Source organism: Takifugu flavidus, chromosome 3 (assembly GCF_003711565.1).
Source record: "Takifugu flavidus isolate HTHZ2018 chromosome 3, ASM371156v2, whole genome shotgun sequence".
Lineage (NCBI taxonomy): Eukaryota > Metazoa > Chordata > Actinopteri > Tetraodontiformes > Tetraodontidae > Takifugu > Takifugu flavidus.
The window spans coordinates 9,456,034-9,473,498 of NC_079522.1; the positions used below are offsets into that span (position 1 = coordinate 9,456,034).

At 44.9% G+C, this 17,465-nt stretch overlaps 5 protein-coding genes across 5 annotated transcripts in view; 1 reads left to right on the forward strand and 4 right to left on the reverse strand.

Moving 5' to 3' along the window:
* Nucleotides 1–1,821: 1,821 nt before the first annotated feature.
* On the reverse strand, nucleotides 1,822–7,640 carry cdk15 (cyclin-dependent kinase 15). The gene is made up of 13 exons (XM_057026435.1): nucleotides 7,393–7,640; nucleotides 7,055–7,183; nucleotides 6,886–6,980; nucleotides 6,009–6,088; nucleotides 5,812–5,906; nucleotides 5,586–5,648; nucleotides 5,384–5,507; nucleotides 3,554–3,674; nucleotides 3,359–3,452; nucleotides 3,229–3,292; nucleotides 2,982–3,030; nucleotides 2,718–2,860; nucleotides 1,822–2,490 (listed from the first exon to the last, which is right to left on the reverse strand). The coding sequence occupies exons 1-13, from the start codon at nucleotides 7,546–7,548 to the stop codon at nucleotides 2,378–2,380; spliced, it is 1,326 nt and encodes a 441-aa protein (XP_056882415.1). The 5' UTR covers nucleotides 7,549–7,640; the 3' UTR covers nucleotides 1,822–2,377.
* A 799-nt stretch (nucleotides 7,641–8,439) lies between these two features.
* LOC130522278 (putative claudin-24) lies at nucleotides 8,440–9,424 on the reverse strand. The gene has a single exon (XM_057026438.1). The coding sequence runs from the start codon at nucleotides 9,374–9,376 to the stop codon at nucleotides 8,729–8,731; it is 648 nt and encodes a 215-aa protein (XP_056882418.1). The 5' UTR covers nucleotides 9,377–9,424; the 3' UTR covers nucleotides 8,440–8,728.
* Nucleotides 9,425–10,747: 1,323 nt separating this feature from the next.
* On the reverse strand, nucleotides 10,748–11,932 carry dph3 (diphthamide biosynthesis 3). Its single transcript, XM_057026441.1, has 3 exons — nucleotides 11,718–11,932; nucleotides 11,148–11,222; nucleotides 10,748–11,061 (listed from the first exon to the last, which is right to left on the reverse strand). The coding sequence occupies exons 1-3, from the start codon at nucleotides 11,823–11,825 to the stop codon at nucleotides 10,984–10,986; spliced, it is 261 nt and encodes an 86-aa protein (XP_056882421.1). The 5' UTR covers nucleotides 11,826–11,932; the 3' UTR covers nucleotides 10,748–10,983.
* A 104-nt stretch (nucleotides 11,933–12,036) lies between these two features.
* On the reverse strand, nucleotides 12,037–15,913 carry LOC130522277 (glycerol-3-phosphate dehydrogenase 1-like protein). Its single transcript, XM_057026437.1, has 8 exons — nucleotides 15,605–15,913; nucleotides 14,969–15,146; nucleotides 14,629–14,769; nucleotides 14,419–14,557; nucleotides 14,229–14,341; nucleotides 13,924–14,157; nucleotides 13,631–13,737; nucleotides 12,037–12,700 (listed from the first exon to the last, which is right to left on the reverse strand). The coding sequence occupies exons 1-8, from the start codon at nucleotides 15,820–15,822 to the stop codon at nucleotides 12,649–12,651; spliced, it is 1,182 nt and encodes a 393-aa protein (XP_056882417.1). The 5' UTR covers nucleotides 15,823–15,913; the 3' UTR covers nucleotides 12,037–12,648.
* Nucleotides 15,914–16,050: 137 nt separating this feature from the next.
* Nucleotides 16,051–17,465, forward strand: part of LOC130522274 (nck-associated protein 5-like) — a 54,852-nt gene continuing 53,437 nt past the window's right edge. The window contains exon 1 of the mRNA XM_057026432.1: nucleotides 16,051–16,391. The gene's annotated coding sequence lies outside the window, so the exon portion shown is untranslated. The remainder of the gene's footprint in view (nucleotides 16,392–17,465) is intronic.

Here is a 17,465-nt window from a genome sequence, read left to right on the forward strand (position 1 = left end):
TGTATGTGTGTACGTGTGTGCGTGTGTGTTACAGCTCTGTGTTTCACCTGTATGTTCTAGTGAGTTTCATCAGTTTCTCTGTCGGACTGATTTCAGTAATTATGAATCCAGAAAATAAACTGTCAGGTTCTGACTGACTGACTGACTGACTGACTGGCTGGCTGGCTGGCTGGCTGGCTGGCTGGCTGGCTGGCTGGCTGGCTGGCTGGCTGGCTGGCTGGCTGCTGGCTGGCTGGCTGGCTGGCTGACTGACTGACTGACTGACTGACTGACTGACTATAGATCTAATAGTTCTTCTGAGAGCGTGTTTCAAAGTCCATTGAACATTCTGTCACATGACCGTTGGATGTGCGGCACCGGGCAGCTTCAGTGGTTCCACTGATGATGGTGAGGTTCTCCCAGAACCTCCACAGTTCCCTTTGGAAACACGATCAGAAATGTAAAGGCTTGGTAACACTTTGTCAAATGTGAATGTGTGTGAGGTGCCTTCTGAGCTTGGTTTACAGATCAATATATGAGCCAGATGAAACTGGAGCGGTGGAGTCTGAAGTCCAAGGACCTCATCTGATGTTTATCCAGGACGTTTCCAGGATCATAGAATTAAGCTTCCAGAAATCCCAAGAGGCTTTTTCATCCTTGTTAAGGAGCACCAGATCCATCAAAGAAGCTGATTGATCCTCTCAAGTTCTCTCGTGAAAGAGGACAGAAATATAACAACAATAATAATGATGATAAGTAAATCAAATAACAGCAATATAGAGTTCCTGCTGCTTGTATTACAAATATCTGCATTTAATAAGATTGTTTATATAACATCATGAGGAACAGAGTCACAAGGATGATGTTCATATATAAACACTCAGAAGTGAATGTTCCTATGTACATACATCTAGCGCTGGTTTAGTGTTCGTCTGAGTTAAATCACCACTATTTTCTCCAGGAACGGAACATTTAGAGGAGAGCCATCAATAACAGATGTGAACGATGTTTTGTGAGAGTTTTATCACAGGTAGCAGAGTGTGTGTGTGTGTGTGTGTGTGTGTGTGGTGTGTGTGTGTGTGTGTGTGCATGTGTGTTACAGCTCTGTGTTTCACCTGTATGTTCTAGTGAGTTTCATCAGTTTCTCTGTCGGACTGATTTCAGTAATTATGAATCCAGAAAATAAACTGTCAGGTTCTGACTGACTGACTGACTGACTGACTGACTGACTGACTGGCTGACTGACTGACTGATGACTGACTGACTGACTGACTGACTGACTGACTGACTGGCTGACTGACTGACTGACTGACTGACTGACTGACTGACTGGCTGACTCCGCCACAGAAATGAGGAAACGGCTTCAGTAACGGGTTTGAACAAACTTTACATTAAAACAAGTTTCAGGCAGAAATCAAAGGCTGTGAATTAATTTATGATGAATATTTGTGTTGTGAATGTTTTTTTGGTTTTTTTTTCAGATCAAAGACAAACAGTTATTATTCACAAACAACTTTTGTTTGTCAGGCTGTCAGATTTTCACAATAAAAGCCTTCTGTCAATCAAATTACATTTGACACATGTTAATATATTTATTCATGGAATTAATTATCGGCAACTTCACGTTCCATTGAAATATTGTGTCATTTTTATTTGAAGTTTTTGAGTATAAACAAACAAAAAAAAGTTATTTCTGTGATGGGTGAAAAGCTCGACTGGCTGCGGCTCAAACTGGGGTCAAGAAACCATCTGTCGACTGGTTTTACTGGACCCAACAGCACGTTGTGTCTCTCACGGTCAGAGACTGGGCTGCTCATCGGAAACCAGCAGCAGAAGTGCTGGGACACTTTTCAGATCACCTGCATGTTTGCCGTGTAGAATTAAAAGTAAAGTTTCTCCTGTTGCACTAAAGGGGAATGATGTTAATTGTTCATTGTTCCAGACATGAAGCAGAAGAAAGTTGCCAAAAACTTGAGCTCTTAAGTTTGTTGAAACATTTCCTTCATCGACTTCATGGCATCGCTTCATTGGTTCCTGAGCTGATGTTAGTAATAATCTGTCCCAGTTGATGAATAATCTGGAAACAATCTTCATCTGATGAGTGAAGTTCAGCATTAATTTGCCAAAAGAATAAAGTCTTTCAATATTCATGAAGACTTTTATCCGTCCAAACACATGAATAAATGCATGAACGCCAACAAACGCTAGCTAATGCTAACGGGAGATCTGTCTGGAGACAGCTTCACGAAGGGAATATTTTCTGTTAAGATCAAGAAAAATGATGATTACATCTGATATACATGAATCTCTTTGCCTGTTCGGTGCATCGCTGTGGGTTTTCTCGCTGCTTCTGATCAAGTTAGCAGTTAGTTGAGTTTTTACAGAACTTGAGGGAGGATCACCAGAATTTGGAAGCAGGCAGCAGCATCCGTTTGACCCTCCGTCCCGGGTTAAAAATGTCTCTGACCTCCGTCTCCATATAAACCCCAGGCACTTTAAAAATGGATACCGCTGGAAATCAAACAGACAGATGCACAGGCATTAGAGGACGCATAAACTAAATTAGCTGAAGTCAAAGGTCAAAGACAATTTTAAGCAGCTAGCAGCAGGTAGCACCATGATAAGATGCTTTATTCTCCTGGACTTTTAAACTAGAACAAGGACAGCGGAATGATCGAGCTTTAACTGTAGCTACGGTTAACTTTGTGGTGGTAGATACGCCTCTGCGTTTGACTTACTGTCTCTGAGATGCATGATGGGAGGAGGTAATATACTGAAATATGGGTGTTGGAGAGCATCGTGTGCTGAGATCCTCTCTCCAGGAACCATCTTTAACATCTTTTGGGCCAGGTCTTCAGTCCTGTTGGGCAGCTGATTTAACCTGATTGACACAGAACAACAATAATAGACCCGAGATTACCATTAGACCTGCCACCTGTCTCAAACACCGGTTTAATGTTCCTTCTAAGATTAAAATGGAAAACATTTCTCATTTTTCCAACCTTTTCCAGACAGTCTTGAATGGCTTCTGCTCTGAGTGAACAAACCACTCTGCGGAAGGAAATAAAATAAAATGAAATTCCCTCCATATGATATATTAAAATGTACTGAATATTTTATTTTATACATTCAATAAAATCTTAATATAATATAGAGGAATATTAAATACTATCAGTGAAAATAATTGATATCTCGAGAATCTATGGACATTGTCCTCCGGTTGAGATGGGAAGATTCGGAGGGACTGACCTGGTTTATAATTGGGTAGTTGGCTGATTCCAGGCCAGCTGTCCTCCGACGGCATGCCCAGCACCTACAAGGTCACATGACTGCAATTAGTCACGTTTTCACTCAGTATCAAATTTCTCCTTTTTCTCACCTCCCAAATGGTCTGTAGTTGTTCCAGTTCAGCAGCTTCCCCTGGAAACGCTGGCGCCCCCTGCAGCATTTCAATAAAGATACAGCCAGCTCCCCTGATGCAATTTAATAAAAACAACAGCAACTTTATTTAAGAGCTTCTGATATCTTCAAGCTGCTTTAAAAATGACAACCAGGTGAGTTTGTCTTGACTGACCAAATGTCCAGAGCTGTGGAGTAATCTGTGGATCCCAGCAGGACGTCAGGGGGTCGGTACCACAGCGTTACCACCTCTGATGAGAAGGTGTGACTGGGGATGGATTTAGATCTGGCCAGACCTGAATCAAGAACCCAACAAAGGTCCCGGATGCAAATTTATTTAATTTTTCACGGTCAAAATAGCAAAATCTTGATTTTTTTGTCAAAGACATAGAGTAGATTTAGAGGTGTGCGGTGCAGCTACTGTATGTTGTCATGTCTGTAACTTTAATTATACCCCCTGACTGTCTGGTTAATACGTTTATTGCACGTGTCATTATTAAAGGTAAAAAGGTGAGACTGACAGTGCTCTGTCTCGCAGACAGGGGGCGCCGTGCACGCACAGGTTCTTATTGCTGCTCTTCTTCTACCTTAGATGAAGAAGAATGGGAACACCGACTTCATCTACAGGTAAAGGTAAGACCATAACAAGGTTTATTATTTTTCTCTTAAAAGGGGGGTCAAAGGGAGCCTTTAAAATATTTTGACCTTAAAAGAAAAACGTTTCTTGAGTTCAGCTTGATGCACCGTCTCTATGAAAGTCATTTAAATTTCTTTGGCTAAATGTCCTGTGTGTTTGTATAGAATTCTGAAATAAGACGCGTAACCTGTTGTCAATGTTAATGCTGTGATTACATGGTGAATATGGTCCTGTCTTGGGTTTATGTGTTTGTAAATCTGACTCTGACCACCCATGAAACTCACCACATACAGTAAAAGAAGGAAAAGAGAAGGGAGTGTTCATTGGCAGAGAAAGAGAGAAAACTCTAGACCTGACAGTAGAAACTCTGAATGTTGGGACTGTCCCCTTCTCCTGTCCAAGGGGGAGGTTTCCTGATCCTGGTGTGGTTTTTCATACCAGTGCTATGCAGATGACACCCAGCTGTACCTGTCTTTTCCCCCAGATGACCCCTTAGTCTTGGACAAAACTGTCTCTCGTACATACTCGCATGGATGAAGGAACACCACCACTTCCAACTAAGCCTTGTTAAAACTGAGTTCCTGGATTTCCCAGCCAACCAACCCATTCAATACAACAGTGACATCAAAATTGACACCCTTTCTCTTGGTCCTACCAAGGCTGTTCGAATTCTTGGGGTCTTGATTGACCTTCTGATCATGTAGCCTCAGTCTTGTGGTTGTGCCACTTTGTCTTAAGATCAGAAACATCAGGCTGTTCCTAAACCAGCATGCCACCCAGATGCTGGTACAAAGGTGATTTCTCACCTTGACTACCGCAATGACCTTCAACCGGCTGCACAGATGTGTGTGGTGAAACTGCTTCAGATAGTCTGGAATGCGATGGCGCATCTGGACTTCAACCAACCGAAGAAGGCTCACGCCATCTCACTGCTGATGGAGCTCCACTGGCCACCTGTAGCTGCCCACATCACTTATGCTAACCTAAAGACTACCGCCTGGATCTGCTCCCTCTTAATTGAATAATCTCATAAGACCCCATGCCACCCCTCGACTGTGTTCTGCACATGATCGTCACCTGGAAAAATCAGCTGCACAGGCAGAGCAATGTAGATTATTCTCATACCTTGTTTCTTGAATGACGAAACAACCTCCTGAATTCTGTCAGAGCTGGCTTCTATCAAGCTTCTGTCATTGTTTAGATTAGAGGGCAAATGAAGGAGGAGTTTGTTAGGAATGTTCTGAAGAAGAAAAGATTCAGTTAGTAGTTTTGTTCCACAGGTTGGAGGTGAGTTCGATGAGAGAGAAGTTCTGGAGAGTGTCTGCGGTGGGCGGGGCTTCGTGATGTCAGTGGGTGTGGCTTCCTTACCAAAATCAGCCAGCTTGAGTTCTCCAAGGTAGCTGATGAGCAGGTTCTGAGGTTTTAGGTCTCGGTGGAGGATCCTCCGGCTGTGGATGTAGCTAAGAGCTCGGACCAGCTGAAATAGGAAGATCTAGAGGAACAATGGATGAGCTGGGTAGAATCAGGATGATCAGGTATGATCACGTGTGTTAACAAATACTGAACGAACCCGAACGTTGTGCGAGTGCAGTCCGCCAGGATGCTGGCTCATATACTGGGCTAGGTCTGTTTGCTGATGCAACACATAAAGAAGAACCAGATCAGTTCCTAAAAAAACCTACTTACTGGCAGTACATGAATGCAACACAGAATTAAAACGGAACAATAATGTCTAAAAAATGAATTAAAATACGTAAAAAGAGCTTCTTCATCACATTAACAAATATGATGCTCACCACGTATTCGAAGACAAAGGTCAGAGACTCACTGGTGTGGATGATGTCGTGAAGGATGACGATGTTGGCGTGTTTCAAACGTTTGAGAAGAGAAGCTGAGCGCAAAATTACAATCACAGAGTCAAAACATCTTTAAACCCTTAAATCGACCGTTTCAAATTCTTTTCCCCGACTGCAGTCAGTGGAAACCCCTTCACCTTCTCTGATGGCGGTGAAGGGGATGCCTTCCTCTGTCTTCATACGGATCACCTTCAGCGCCACCAGCTGTCCATTTATCCTCAACGACACAGAAAGAAACATATATTATTTTCATGCCTGAAGGTACTAATGAGCTCTGGTTCCTGTCTGTTGATTAGTTCATTTGACTGGCATTAAATCTTCTTGGACAGGGAGCTGGTTCCAGGGCGGGGGGCCTGATAGCTAAAGGCTCTGGAACTTGCAGTAACCAGTACTGAGAGTGGAGCATTCTACTGGGATGATCTGGTGATCATCCGGATATGACGGTTCTTGGCCTCTGAGAACCTTATAGGTCAGGAGATGGTCTATAGGGCTATTCTGGATTTTATGGGCAGCCAATGAAGAGCAACCAGCACAAGAGTCATGTGATCTCTCTGGCTGGTCCATTTTGGAACAGAATGTATGTAGACCTCCTGAATTCGAAGAGCTAGAAGGACAAATGCTGGAGGAGCTTCTTCAGAGTCAGTCTGATCTGATCTTTGTAGTGTTGCACTCATGACCAAGGTTGAAACTAGAGACCTTTTCTATAAGAATTAAAGGACATATCCATGTCAAAGGTCACCCCAGGATACAAACTAGAGGCTGAAGAGATGATCCTCCAGAGATCATAATCCGCTGACTGGTTCCTGCGTAGTTCAGGACCAAACAATCACCTCAGTTTGGTCTGAGTCCAGAAGGAAGCTTGAGGTCATCAGACTTTCTGCTTTTAAGATGAGCCCAAAGTTTGACTGTTCTGTTCTCTCTGGCTTCATAGGTAAACAGCTGGGTGTCATCAGCATAGCAGGGAACATTTACACTGCAGTTTTGTTGTTGGAGTGAGGTGTTCCTCAGCTGTACCTGCTGATGCCTTTGTAGACAGAAGCATAAGCTCCTTCACCCAGTTTCTCCAGACTCACGTAGGAATGAGCAGCCCCGAACTGGAGAGCTGGTTTCTGTTTCAGAGAACATGTTAACATGTCAGGTCACATGGAGCTGTTCCAGACGAGGGCTGGTGATGTTTACAGACCCAGGAGAAGGGGTCCTGGCAGTTATTTTCCCTGAGCGGGTCACTGTTGCTGCGTCCACGCCTCCCACGGTGCCGTCGGACCTGCAGCGTGTGGAACCAGTGAGGCTGGGGAGTGTTGGACTCTTCCAGCTGAGGCACACGGAAACATATCTTTCACTATCAGACTTCTATAAAGGCTCCTTAAAGCGGTATTTAAGTACTATTTACTCTGATTTACTCAAATCCTTTATATTTCTTTTCATCTCCAACTTGAGTTTGAGAACTTTTTTATTAACTTGGACTGAAATCCTGAAAACATTGACTCTGTAGGTAGGAGGGGTCACAGTCAGAGCACCAACCTGAGCAGACGGAAGAGACAATGAGCTCCGGCTCTTCCTCAAGCAGACCTCTTCAGTCTTCACCTCCTCCTCAGGCTCTCCCCTGTTTTCCTCATTCTCCTCTTCCTCCTTATAACAGCAGCAGCATCTCCTAACCCAGCGGGATGCCTCCTCCATCTTTTTTAGTTTCCTCAGTGTTCTTCTGCTCTGGTCCTGTCTTATGACCCGCGTGCTTCAGGAGCAGAGTCCCATGACCCTCTGACTGACTGGCTTCACGAAAACAGTCACTGTTGTGTGTTCTGTGCGTGCGTGTGTGCGTGTGTGCTGCCCCCCGCTGGCCATTGTTACTAAGTACAACGTGTAAAAATTCAACCAGAAACACCTTAAAAAATAAAAGTGACTCTGACGTCACAAGAAAGTGTGAATTGTTCTGAAACTGACACGACTAACTGGACCCCCAGACGCCCTTGTGCTTCTATCTTTGTGAGGAATTTCATTGGAATAATACATCACCCAGTTCCTAAGTTCCTAAGTAATGACCCCAACTACCCTGATACCCCCTGACCTTGACCTAAACCCAATTCTAACCTCAAGCTTAAAGCCACATCTTCACCCTCAAAAAGTCCTTTGAAGTTGTGAGGACCAGCAAAACTTTCTCACTTCCAAAAAATGCCCTCAATTTGCCCATAAAATGCAGATTTTGGTACTCAGTATGTACAACACACACACACACACACACACACACACACACACCACACACACACACACACACACACACACACACACACACAACATCATGTGATCCAGTCAATGACTTCTTGTCTTGCTGCTCTTGGAATCATATTAAAACAGCTGCTTTTGTACCAACTGTTACAATGCTGAGAACAAAGAGAACAAAGACCACACACACACACACACACACACACACACAGAGATTCTGATGCAACCGTATGAGGATCTTCACCTGATTGGGGGAGAAGTTCTGACTGATATTTCATTAAAACAGAAGTGTTGATAAATCTGGGTCAAACATAGAAAAAACAAAAAAGGAGTGTTTGCTCCAGACAGTTAAAAAAAACTTCATGTCTTTATTTAGGTTCCATTACAATACATTTTAAATCATTTTTAGACAACAAATATCACGAATATCTATTGACTGGCAGCTCCTTCATGTCACAATCGTTTTTTCTTTAATCATAACTTTTTACGACATTTTCAACCGTCAGAACCCGACTTCTGAATAGTTCTGCAGAGAGCGCACGCTTCAGAAAACAAGTGGCTCAGCTTCAGATGGAGTTCTGCTCAGGAACAAACGCGGAGCTGCTGTTCTGGTCCCGGGACGAGTCCACGTGGGAGCTCACACCGTTTGCATGCTGTGCAGCCTCCCAAGAGGGACCATGGGCGTCCCTGTGTCTGGACTTCCTGTCTGAGCACACAAACAGGAAGTGAGCAGCAGCGTTCCAGCCAGCAGGTGAAGGACCCCTGCTGTCCACCCACAGAACAGAGCGTCCCCAAACTCCCAGCGTGGCACCACCTCCGGCACAGACTTGTCGTGGTATCGAATAACGGCGAGGTGAGCGATGCGTGATACAGGAACCATCCCCAGGATCCCGGCCGCCACACACAGCGCCGCCCCCGCAGTCTTCATGGCCTTTTGGTGGCAGTGGCGTCCCAGTGGACCATGGCGGCAGCTGACGAGCTGCGTGCTGGAGACGGCCAACAGGAAGCCACACAGTCCCACTGCCAGCATCAGACACATGAGGATCCGGCCCAGTTTTATGTCCAGCGGCAGGCCCAGGATGCCACCGTAGGCCCGGCATTGCAGCGCTCCCTGCTCCTGGACCACACAGGTCCCCCACAAACCCAGTTCATAGCTTTCAGTTGGCAGCAGCTCGGTAGAGGAGGTCAACCATGTGGACATTAGGGTGGTGGCCAGTGAGCAGAGCCAGGCACCTCCTGACAGCACCACCCCAGATGCTTCCAGAGCGTGAAGGGTAAGAACCATGGTGGCTCCGGTACCACAGCACTCCCTCCAGGGAAAGATGATGGGACCAGAGTCCGTGTCAGGCTGTGGCCCCGCCCACCCCAGGGTTGGTCAGGGATTGGGCGGCGGGAGAAACAACGGTGTCATTGATCTTGAGGAAGCATGAGGATGCTCCCACTGTTTCCCCGGAAACGGTACCCATTGGTCTGCCAGTGAAGAGCTTCCTCTGAGCTTTGATTCATCAGCGCTGAGGCTCAATAATGGAGTGTTTCTGAGGGCTCCACGCCCATCGAGATTAACATGTTCATAAATAAGACAAAATAATAGCTGCTATATCTGATCAGTCGCCTGAGAAGATTTGAGTGTTGACTTTATCTCACAATAAAAATGTGTTAAGATCTAAAACTTCTAGTTCATAACAGTATTATCAGGATTTCCTGTTTCTTAGTTTTAAATAATTCCGTTTAAAAGATCCGTCGATGTGAACTATAAATTTCTGCTTTAACACCAAATAATACTTCAGCATTAAATGATAAATTCTTACACAAGCTCATGATCTTCTCAGTTGTAAGATTCTAACCTCTCATGATAACTACAAGTAACCTGGTTCAGTTTCAAACAGTTTATGTGAAAATTCCAACCTGGGAGTTTTATCAGAGGCTGCGGAGACAGCGCCACCTGCTGGAGGCTGTTTTCAGCTTTTCCTGCTTGTTCTGAGAACAAACTCATGACAACGCTGTTCTCACACCCGTGACGACAGGACTAGATGATTGCAGGAGATCAACCCTTCATTTGTTCATCTGGTGTGAGCTTGGACTTTAAATGGCTGAGAACTTTTGCTTAAAACGTGGAAATGATGTAATCAAGTCAAAGAGAATACACCCTACCTATCACAGACAAACCTGTTATCTCTCACACATGGAACCTGAGGAACTCTCTCAAAACTGAGGAACTCTGGAGGATCAGAAGAAGGAACTCGAGAAGGAACCAGAGAAATTTCACCGACACCGGAGAGAGCTCATTTGCTCCCTGTGGAGTCAGCAGAGCCCAGGAGTCACGGTGGCCTGAAGGACCACAGTCCAGTCCAGAGAAACTTCAGAAGCCAATCACAGCTCACGGAGATGCACCAACTGGACCTGGACCCACTTCCATAATGATGTTTACAACACTTCAAAGAGGAAACCAGAGAATCCAAACTATCGTTGATGTTCCAAGACAAGTTTCCAGGAACTTTGACCACAAGTGACATCAAGACCTGGGGCAGGACGTCAGAGCCAGCGAAGCCTAATAAACTAGTGTCTTCATTGTGAGGCTTGTCTGGTTCTTGTGCAGAAAACATATTTTTAACCAACCCTGGTGAATATCGTTCAAATAGCGCCACCTTGAGGCTAATTTCTGTTTCTGGAAAATATTTATTATGATATAAGATTGAACTCAGTAAAAATTCCTAATCTTAATGTGATAAAATGATTTATTTTGTTAAATAAAATAAGAAACTTTCATACGAGGGAATAAAACATCTTTTGGAACATATTTACAAACTCATCAGTTCATTTGTCTCGTCAAGACGTGTCAAATATCTGGGGACAAACGTCTCCCCCCAAACAACCAGAGGGGAAGAGAAGGTTTCAGGACTGGAGAAGCTCCAGTTTCCTTTCAGGTGCAGAAGGTGGAGCTTCTATAAGCTCTCCGCACGTAAACGCCTCCTGAAAATAAGAGCAAACAGCATCAGATCAGATAGGGAAACATGGAAGGACAACAAAGCCAAATGGCCAAACTTTGGTTTCCTGACCTTGTCGTAGATGACTCTGACGATGAGAGAGCAGCTCGGACAGGTGGCCACTTCCTCGCCGTTCTCAAGATCGTCCTTTAAGAAAAGACACCCACACATGTCAACTTCTGTCTCTTCTCCATCACTATAGCAGAATTCCAGTTCTGAGCTTGTATTAGTGCTGATTTGACACTTCTTACATAAACAGGAGTCATTGTCTAAACACTAAAAGAGATGTTGATGTGATCACTATTCAATTATTAGAACAGGTTTCCCAAGTCATGTTAATCACACTTAACTACCAAAATAATAATTTTTCAATGTAAGAGACGAAAAAACGGACCAACTTTGTCACAAGTTTCAACAACGCGTATCAAACCGAATTTCATCTGGAAAATCAACTCAATTTATTATTAAATTTACTATTAATTTATAAATGTATGTCTTTGACATAAACTAGACATTATGAATAGATGATATGCGTTTATTTCACGGTTATATGAGGAAAGGTGACAAAAGTGCCTAAAATGGACCAGATCTGGCAGACACGAAAATACGCACATCAAATGATCTCAGTGAGCCTTCACTTACTTTTGTAATGGCGAATTTGTCTCCGCAGGGACACGGGAAGTAATAGGTTTCCGTGTCCTCGTCATACTCGAAGTCTTCTATCTCTATTTCGTCATGAAACACCGACATTATGTACAAAGTGCGTGGAAAGAGAGAATTCTAGACGAACATTTCCAACAGCACACCGGTTTCATGTATGTGGCGAGTGACGGTGACGTCACGAGCTACCTTTGTCGCAGTCATATGACGTAACAGTATGTTGTGGAACATTCTGCAGTTCTTTGCTGCGTCCACCAGATGGAGGTAGTGTGTTAAAACTAAAAAGTCCTCACAGCAATGGTTGTTTTACTGAAGTCATTTATTGATAATCTGAATATGTAAACACAAAAAAAACTGAATTAAAGTACACGTCTATCAGTTTTCAAACTGATTCTGTATTGAAAGCACTGAGGTTTTTTGGTAGACTTGATTACAAATGCAATAGTAAACAATGAAAAGGAGAAAATAAAGTGTTGTATTTTCATTCATTTAACGGCACAGTGTTTTGTAGTTCTCATTTGAGTCTTTCATGCTTTAGAGTAATAAAAGTGTTTTGATGCAAAGTGATTTTGAAATGTTTTAAATTCTCTCAAACTTCACTGTAATCCTAACAGGACAAAGAAGGAGATTTAAGACTCCCTTTGAAATGTTTTTAAAGTTTAACATCCTCAAGTTCTAAACAGAAAAATTACGCTGAAAAACCGAACTTTTTAACAAATAAAAAGAATAAGTAAAGATAAGTCTAATGTCCTCAAGACAACTGAAGTGTGTGGCCGCTTCCTGTGCTCCCAGCATGGCCAGTATGCTCGAGGGTTCCAGAAGTGTGAGCAAAGGCACACACTTGAATGGGTGTTGACAGAAAGGTTCCATCACATGTGTTCTGGGTGATTCTGCAGACAAGTGATGAACTCTTTCACGTCTTGCCCTCGAAGCAGATCTGGTAGATGGCAGAGAACAGAGGAAAGCTGCAAAAACCAAAGTGGCAAGTTAGCACCAAAATCCCATCAACATACTCCGTGATGTGGATGACATTTGTGCATAATGACAACTGTAATCACATCCTCCACTCTACCTTCTGTTGATGTCAGTGATTACATTTTAAAAAAGCACATTTTAACAATGTGTTGACGGGACAGATGTGCTCAGGGTGACTGGAGTCGATAAACGCTAAACTGCAGTGACCTCATTACAACCTGTGTGCAACCTCACTCACTCACTCACTCACTTTCTACTGCTTGTTCCTCCACTGAGGGTCGCGGGGGGGCTGGAGCCTATCCCAGCACAATGGGCGGAGGCAGGGTACACCCTGGACTGGACGCCAGTCAGTCGCAGGGCTAACACATAGACAAACAACCATTCTCTCTCACACTCACACCTACGGGCAAGAGTTTCCAATTAGCCTAATCCCCAATCATGCATGTCTTTGGACTGTGGGAGGAAGCCGGAGAACCCGGAGAGAACCCACGCAGGCACAGGGAGAACATGCAAACTCCCCAGCCTCAATCCCAACCGGGGATCGAACCCGGGGCCTTCTGGCTGGGAGGCTGACCACCACAGCACCGTGCCGCCCTGTGTGCAACCTGGTGTTTAAAACTGTCTTTGCACAACAGTTCAGAATGATGGAGCTGTGCTCTGACAGTGGATGTAGCTAAACATGATGACGCCCACTGGTTGGTTGACAGAGCACCATCACGTGCAATAACCTGACAGCGGCGATCCTTGCTTATTTTCACAGCGTGCACCGTCACAGACAGGAAGTCAGTGTCACCACCTTTGTGAAGTGCTTCCTGGTTTTCTCTGGCGTATCGCTGTGAACGCAGCTGCTGTAAAACCCTTTTGGCATCACCCAGAACTGAACTGAACACTTAAATGAACACTTCTGTCAGCGGACTCACTCGTTGACCAGGTTCTTCTTCTGGAGCAGCTTGTAGATCTCAGCTGAGGTCTGTGGTCCCTGAAGTTTTTGGCCGTTGAGCATTTCCTCCTCCAGCATCGTGATGGACTGCAGTAAGCAACAATCAGACACTTCTGACAAACCAACAATGGAAATACACGAGCTTCCTAGTGACTTCATGAGGTGCTTTAGTGGGTTCTCATCAACACGTCATCAGACGTTGGCTTCTGCAGCTACTACTGGTCAGGGCTAGCACGCTAACGTCAGTGGATCGCATGTTTTTCCTGAACGCACCTTTGAGGTTTTGACAAACGCCTCCGCCACTTTGCGGTTCCGTCCTCCATAGCAGGTGGTGACGAGGTCCGCCACGCCGCAGCTTTCCAGGAAGGTGTCCGAACTCACTTGACCTTTGCAGAACATCTTTGCGAAGGCCACCATCTCCATGAGGCCCAGTCTGATCACCGCGGCCTTGGTGTTGTCCCCAAAACCGAGACCGTCACAGAATCCGGCACCTACTGCCACGATGTTCTGAGGATGGACTCCTTAGTTATCTTCTGTGGGTTGATGACGGAGGACTAACCTGCTGTGTGTTTTCCTACCTTCAGAGCTCCACACAGCTCCACCGTGTCGCTCTCCTCCACCACGTTGATGCGAAAGTTGGCGGTTTGCAGCAGCTCTTTAAAGATCAGGCCGTTGGCCACATTTTTGGCTCCTGAAGGAAATATCCCGAATTTAGATAACAGTGAAATATTCCTACAAGAATTCCTTGGAACAGAAGGACAATCGAACCGATGGTGGTTTCGCAAAACTTGTCATCCGCAACCTCGCTGGCGATGTTGGCGCCCATCAGGACGCTGACGTCCACGTGCAGTTTCTCTCGGATGATGTCCGATATGAGCTGGATTCCATCTGGACCCTCGCTGAGACCCTGGACAGGTGAAACGGTGAAAAGAATCAGCCAAATCTTCTGACCCGGCCCAAGAATCGCAATGACCTCACTTTGATGAGCGAGATTCCGATGGCCCCTTCTGTCAGGTGTGGTTTGATCTGGTCGCACAGGTCGGCGATGAACTGGTGAGGGATGACGAAAACGATGACCTTCGCTCCTCTGACGGCCTCGACGATGTCTGGGACCGCGAGCTGGTGGCAACAGAGTGAAAACTGCTTTAAACAGGTGGAAGACACGACTCGTTCCGTAACGACCAAAGCTCGTGGCTCAGAAGCAAAGCAAATCTAGTTTTTATTGGCGTAAATATCATTTAAAACAAGGGAACCTTTTAACAGGTTTTAACAGAAACAGAACCAAGTCGGCTGGAGCAGGAAAATCCCGAACACTCACCACGTTCTTGGGCAGTTTGTGGCCCGGCAGATATTTGACGTTCTCATGTTCTGTGTTTATGATCTCTGTCAGCTTACGCCCCTTAATCATCTCTTCATAAACCCACATGTTGACCATCGGGTCGAAGCGGTTGGACGCTTTGACGTTGTTCCCGATGATTTTGGCGATGGAAGAACCCCTGAAGGAGAGGAGAGATGGGACATTTCCTATTTCTGATTTGCAGCTGTCGCATAATCAGAATCAGCAGCTTTCCCTTTATCATTCCTTTATCACTTCATTTTCTGGAAAACTCATCACTGTAAATGAATCTGAATCTGCAGCTGGGGAAGAATGTAAACAGGATGTAACGTCAGAAAGGTGTGTGATCCCAGGTGAGAGTGAAATGGACTCATTTGAACTTTAATCAAGATTCCTTATTTGTTTTTGTCGAACGATTCAATGAGTGATGTAAATAAAATATGAACTACAACCAGCCCGGAAGACCCGATATAAATGCATCTGTGGGCGGGTTTTATGATAAATAAAGAATACCACACGGATTCTCCGATATAAATGCATCTATGGGCGGTTTTATGATAAATAAAGAATACCACACGGATTCGTTCGAAACTTGCCGGAAACACAAACAAGAGTTACCAGTTTCCTGAGCCAACGATGCAAACCTTCTTTCCGGGCATTCTGGAAGAGTTCGGTGCGACTGTTGCTCTGGAGTGAAACTGCTGCTTCTGCTGGGTGAAAACTTCCTCCTCCGCCCTGCAGATGAGCGCCCTCCCCCCGCAGACAGGAACCACGGCGGGACTATGGCCACAACAGGGACCAGCACGTCCGAGGAGGCTCCAAACACTCCGGAACATCACGCCGAGGTCGAATTGTATGATTAACGTCACGTCTCTATGAACGCGAGCGTTTACTGCTCATATATTTGGATTATTTTCATTTATTTCTGAGTAATTATCCAAACCCGGAAGTTGGTCTCCTGACCAACACTTCCTTTTTGCTGCTAAGAACTTCCGGTTATCTTGGTTTTCAAAATAAACTGCGCTCCGTCCCTTGGATAAATACATAGCGGATGTTGCATCTAAATTTGTATTTATAAATTCTCCTCTTGTGTTGGTTAAAATTAGACCGTACCAACATCAGCATCAATGAAACTACACAATTATTGAAAAAAAGAAGAAGCAGAATGAAACTCTGGGTCAGACTAAACCCATTCCTGTCTCAGACTGACTGGAGAAAGTCATCCACACCTTCAGCTTCTCCAGGTCCGACTTCTCTGAACTGTCTCGGATCTCCCTTGAGTCAGCCTCTCACCTCCAAGGAGATCTCAGATGGACACCAAAGCACCAAAACGGCAGAAAAGCTGTAAAATCCAAAATGAGTGACGAGCAACGGGCTGTAAAACATATTCAATCTCTAACTAAATGTAAGTGAATTTCTCATATTTTAAATTATATTTACCATGAATTCACAAGGTTTTTTTTGTTTTTTTTGAAGAAACACAGTCTGCTGATGGTCTTCACTTTTCTATGAAGGCTGGTTGGACTGAACATGTTGGTTAGCTTCATATAGGGTGAATTTCACTCTGGCCTGCACGTATTTAAGTTCCCCCCTTCTCCAACACACACACACACACACACACACACACACACACACACACACACACCACACACACACACACACACACGCACGCACGCACACGTGCACACAGCAACCTGACAGCAGGGCTTTAGATGATAGATGTAGAATCTGTGTCAGGGGTCCTGGGAGGGGAAGTTCCCACGGGATGAACATGTCATCAGTGGGATTTTTGAGGCCCTCCACACAAGCGTCCCCTGTCCCCCACAACGGTCCATCGTCAGATGAGTTTGAATGAGGGAATTAATCACCATGGCAACGTGCCTGCCTGAAGATCAGAGCCGTGAACCGTCACATTGAAATGGGGAAATTTCTTTCAGGTGAGGAGATCAGTCACAAACATCCCTGAGAATCTACAGGTTCTTCAGGCAGCATGTGCTCATGTTCCCCTGCTCGGTTTCGAAGTAGATTTCTCAGCCAATCAAAGCTCATGGATCCGACTCTCTTCCCTCGCTGATACAGTGAAAATGAGACGCTGAAGGACTCTGAGGAGGCGGAAAGTCCAGCTTCTTCTTTGCCTCCCATCATTCGCTCAGGATGGGTAGGAGATATCAACTGAGTGGAGCTCAGTCCAGACTTGTTGACTGTGAATCACTAAAACCAGAACTTCGGGTGAAGAACCAGAGAGGGATCAGCTCCAGGTCTGACCTTCTGACCTCTGACCCATCTGATCATCAATATTTCCTCCTAAAATGATGAGCCTGTATGAAAACGGGCTGCTAACCTCATGTGTCCAAGATTCTGTAACTGTCCGTTTGACCAGTTTAGGGGAAGGACCACTCTGGTTCTGCTCCAACTGAATCCTGTGAGTATAAGTATAAACTGAAGAATGCTGGCTGTCATGGAAAAGCAGAGGAAAAGG

What these genes read in the sequence shown, in the direction of transcription:
- LOC130522278 (XM_057026438.1), bottom strand. Translation starts at nt 9,376, where the DNA reads ATGGTTCTTACCCTTCACGCTCTGGAAGCATCTGGGGTGGTGCTGTCA.
- LOC130522277 (XM_057026437.1), bottom strand. Translation starts at nt 15,822, where the DNA reads ATGTTCCGGAGTGTTTGGAGCCTCCTCGGACGTGCTGGTCCCTGTTGT. An exon ending in TCGGAATCTCGCTCATCAAA is followed by an intron (nt 14,558 to 14,628) that starts GTGAGGTCATTG and finishes TCACCTGTCCAG; the next exon opens with GGTCTCAGCGAGGGTCCAGA. An exon ending in GTTTTGCGAAACCACCATCG is followed by an intron (nt 14,342 to 14,418) that starts GTTCGATTGTCC and finishes TATTTCCTTCAG; the next exon opens with GAGCCAAAAATGTGGCCAAC.
- dph3 (XM_057026441.1), bottom strand. Translation starts at nt 11,825, where the DNA reads ATGTCGGTGTTTCATGACGAAATAGAGATAGAAGACTTCGAGTATGAC. An exon ending in ACAAATTCGCCATTACAAAA is followed by an intron (nt 11,223 to 11,717) that starts GTAAGTGAAGGC and finishes CTTTTCTTAAAG; the next exon opens with GACGATCTTGAGAACGGCGA. An exon ending in TCAGAGTCATCTACGACAAG is followed by an intron (nt 11,062 to 11,147) that starts GTCAGGAAACCA and finishes TCTTATTTTCAG; the next exon opens with GAGGCGTTTACGTGCGGAGA.
- cdk15 (XM_057026435.1), bottom strand. Translation starts at nt 7,548, where the DNA reads ATGGAGGAGGCATCCCGCTGGGTTAGGAGATGCTGCTGCTGTTATAAG. An exon ending in GTCTACAAAGGCATCAGCAG is followed by an intron (nt 6,089 to 6,885) that starts GTACAGCTGAGG and finishes TGTGTCGTTGAG; the next exon opens with GATAAATGGACAGCTGGTGG. An exon ending in AACTACAGACCATTTGGGAG is followed by an intron (nt 3,293 to 3,358) that starts GTGAGAAAAAGG and finishes GTGACCTTGTAG; the next exon opens with GTGCTGGGCATGCCGTCGGA.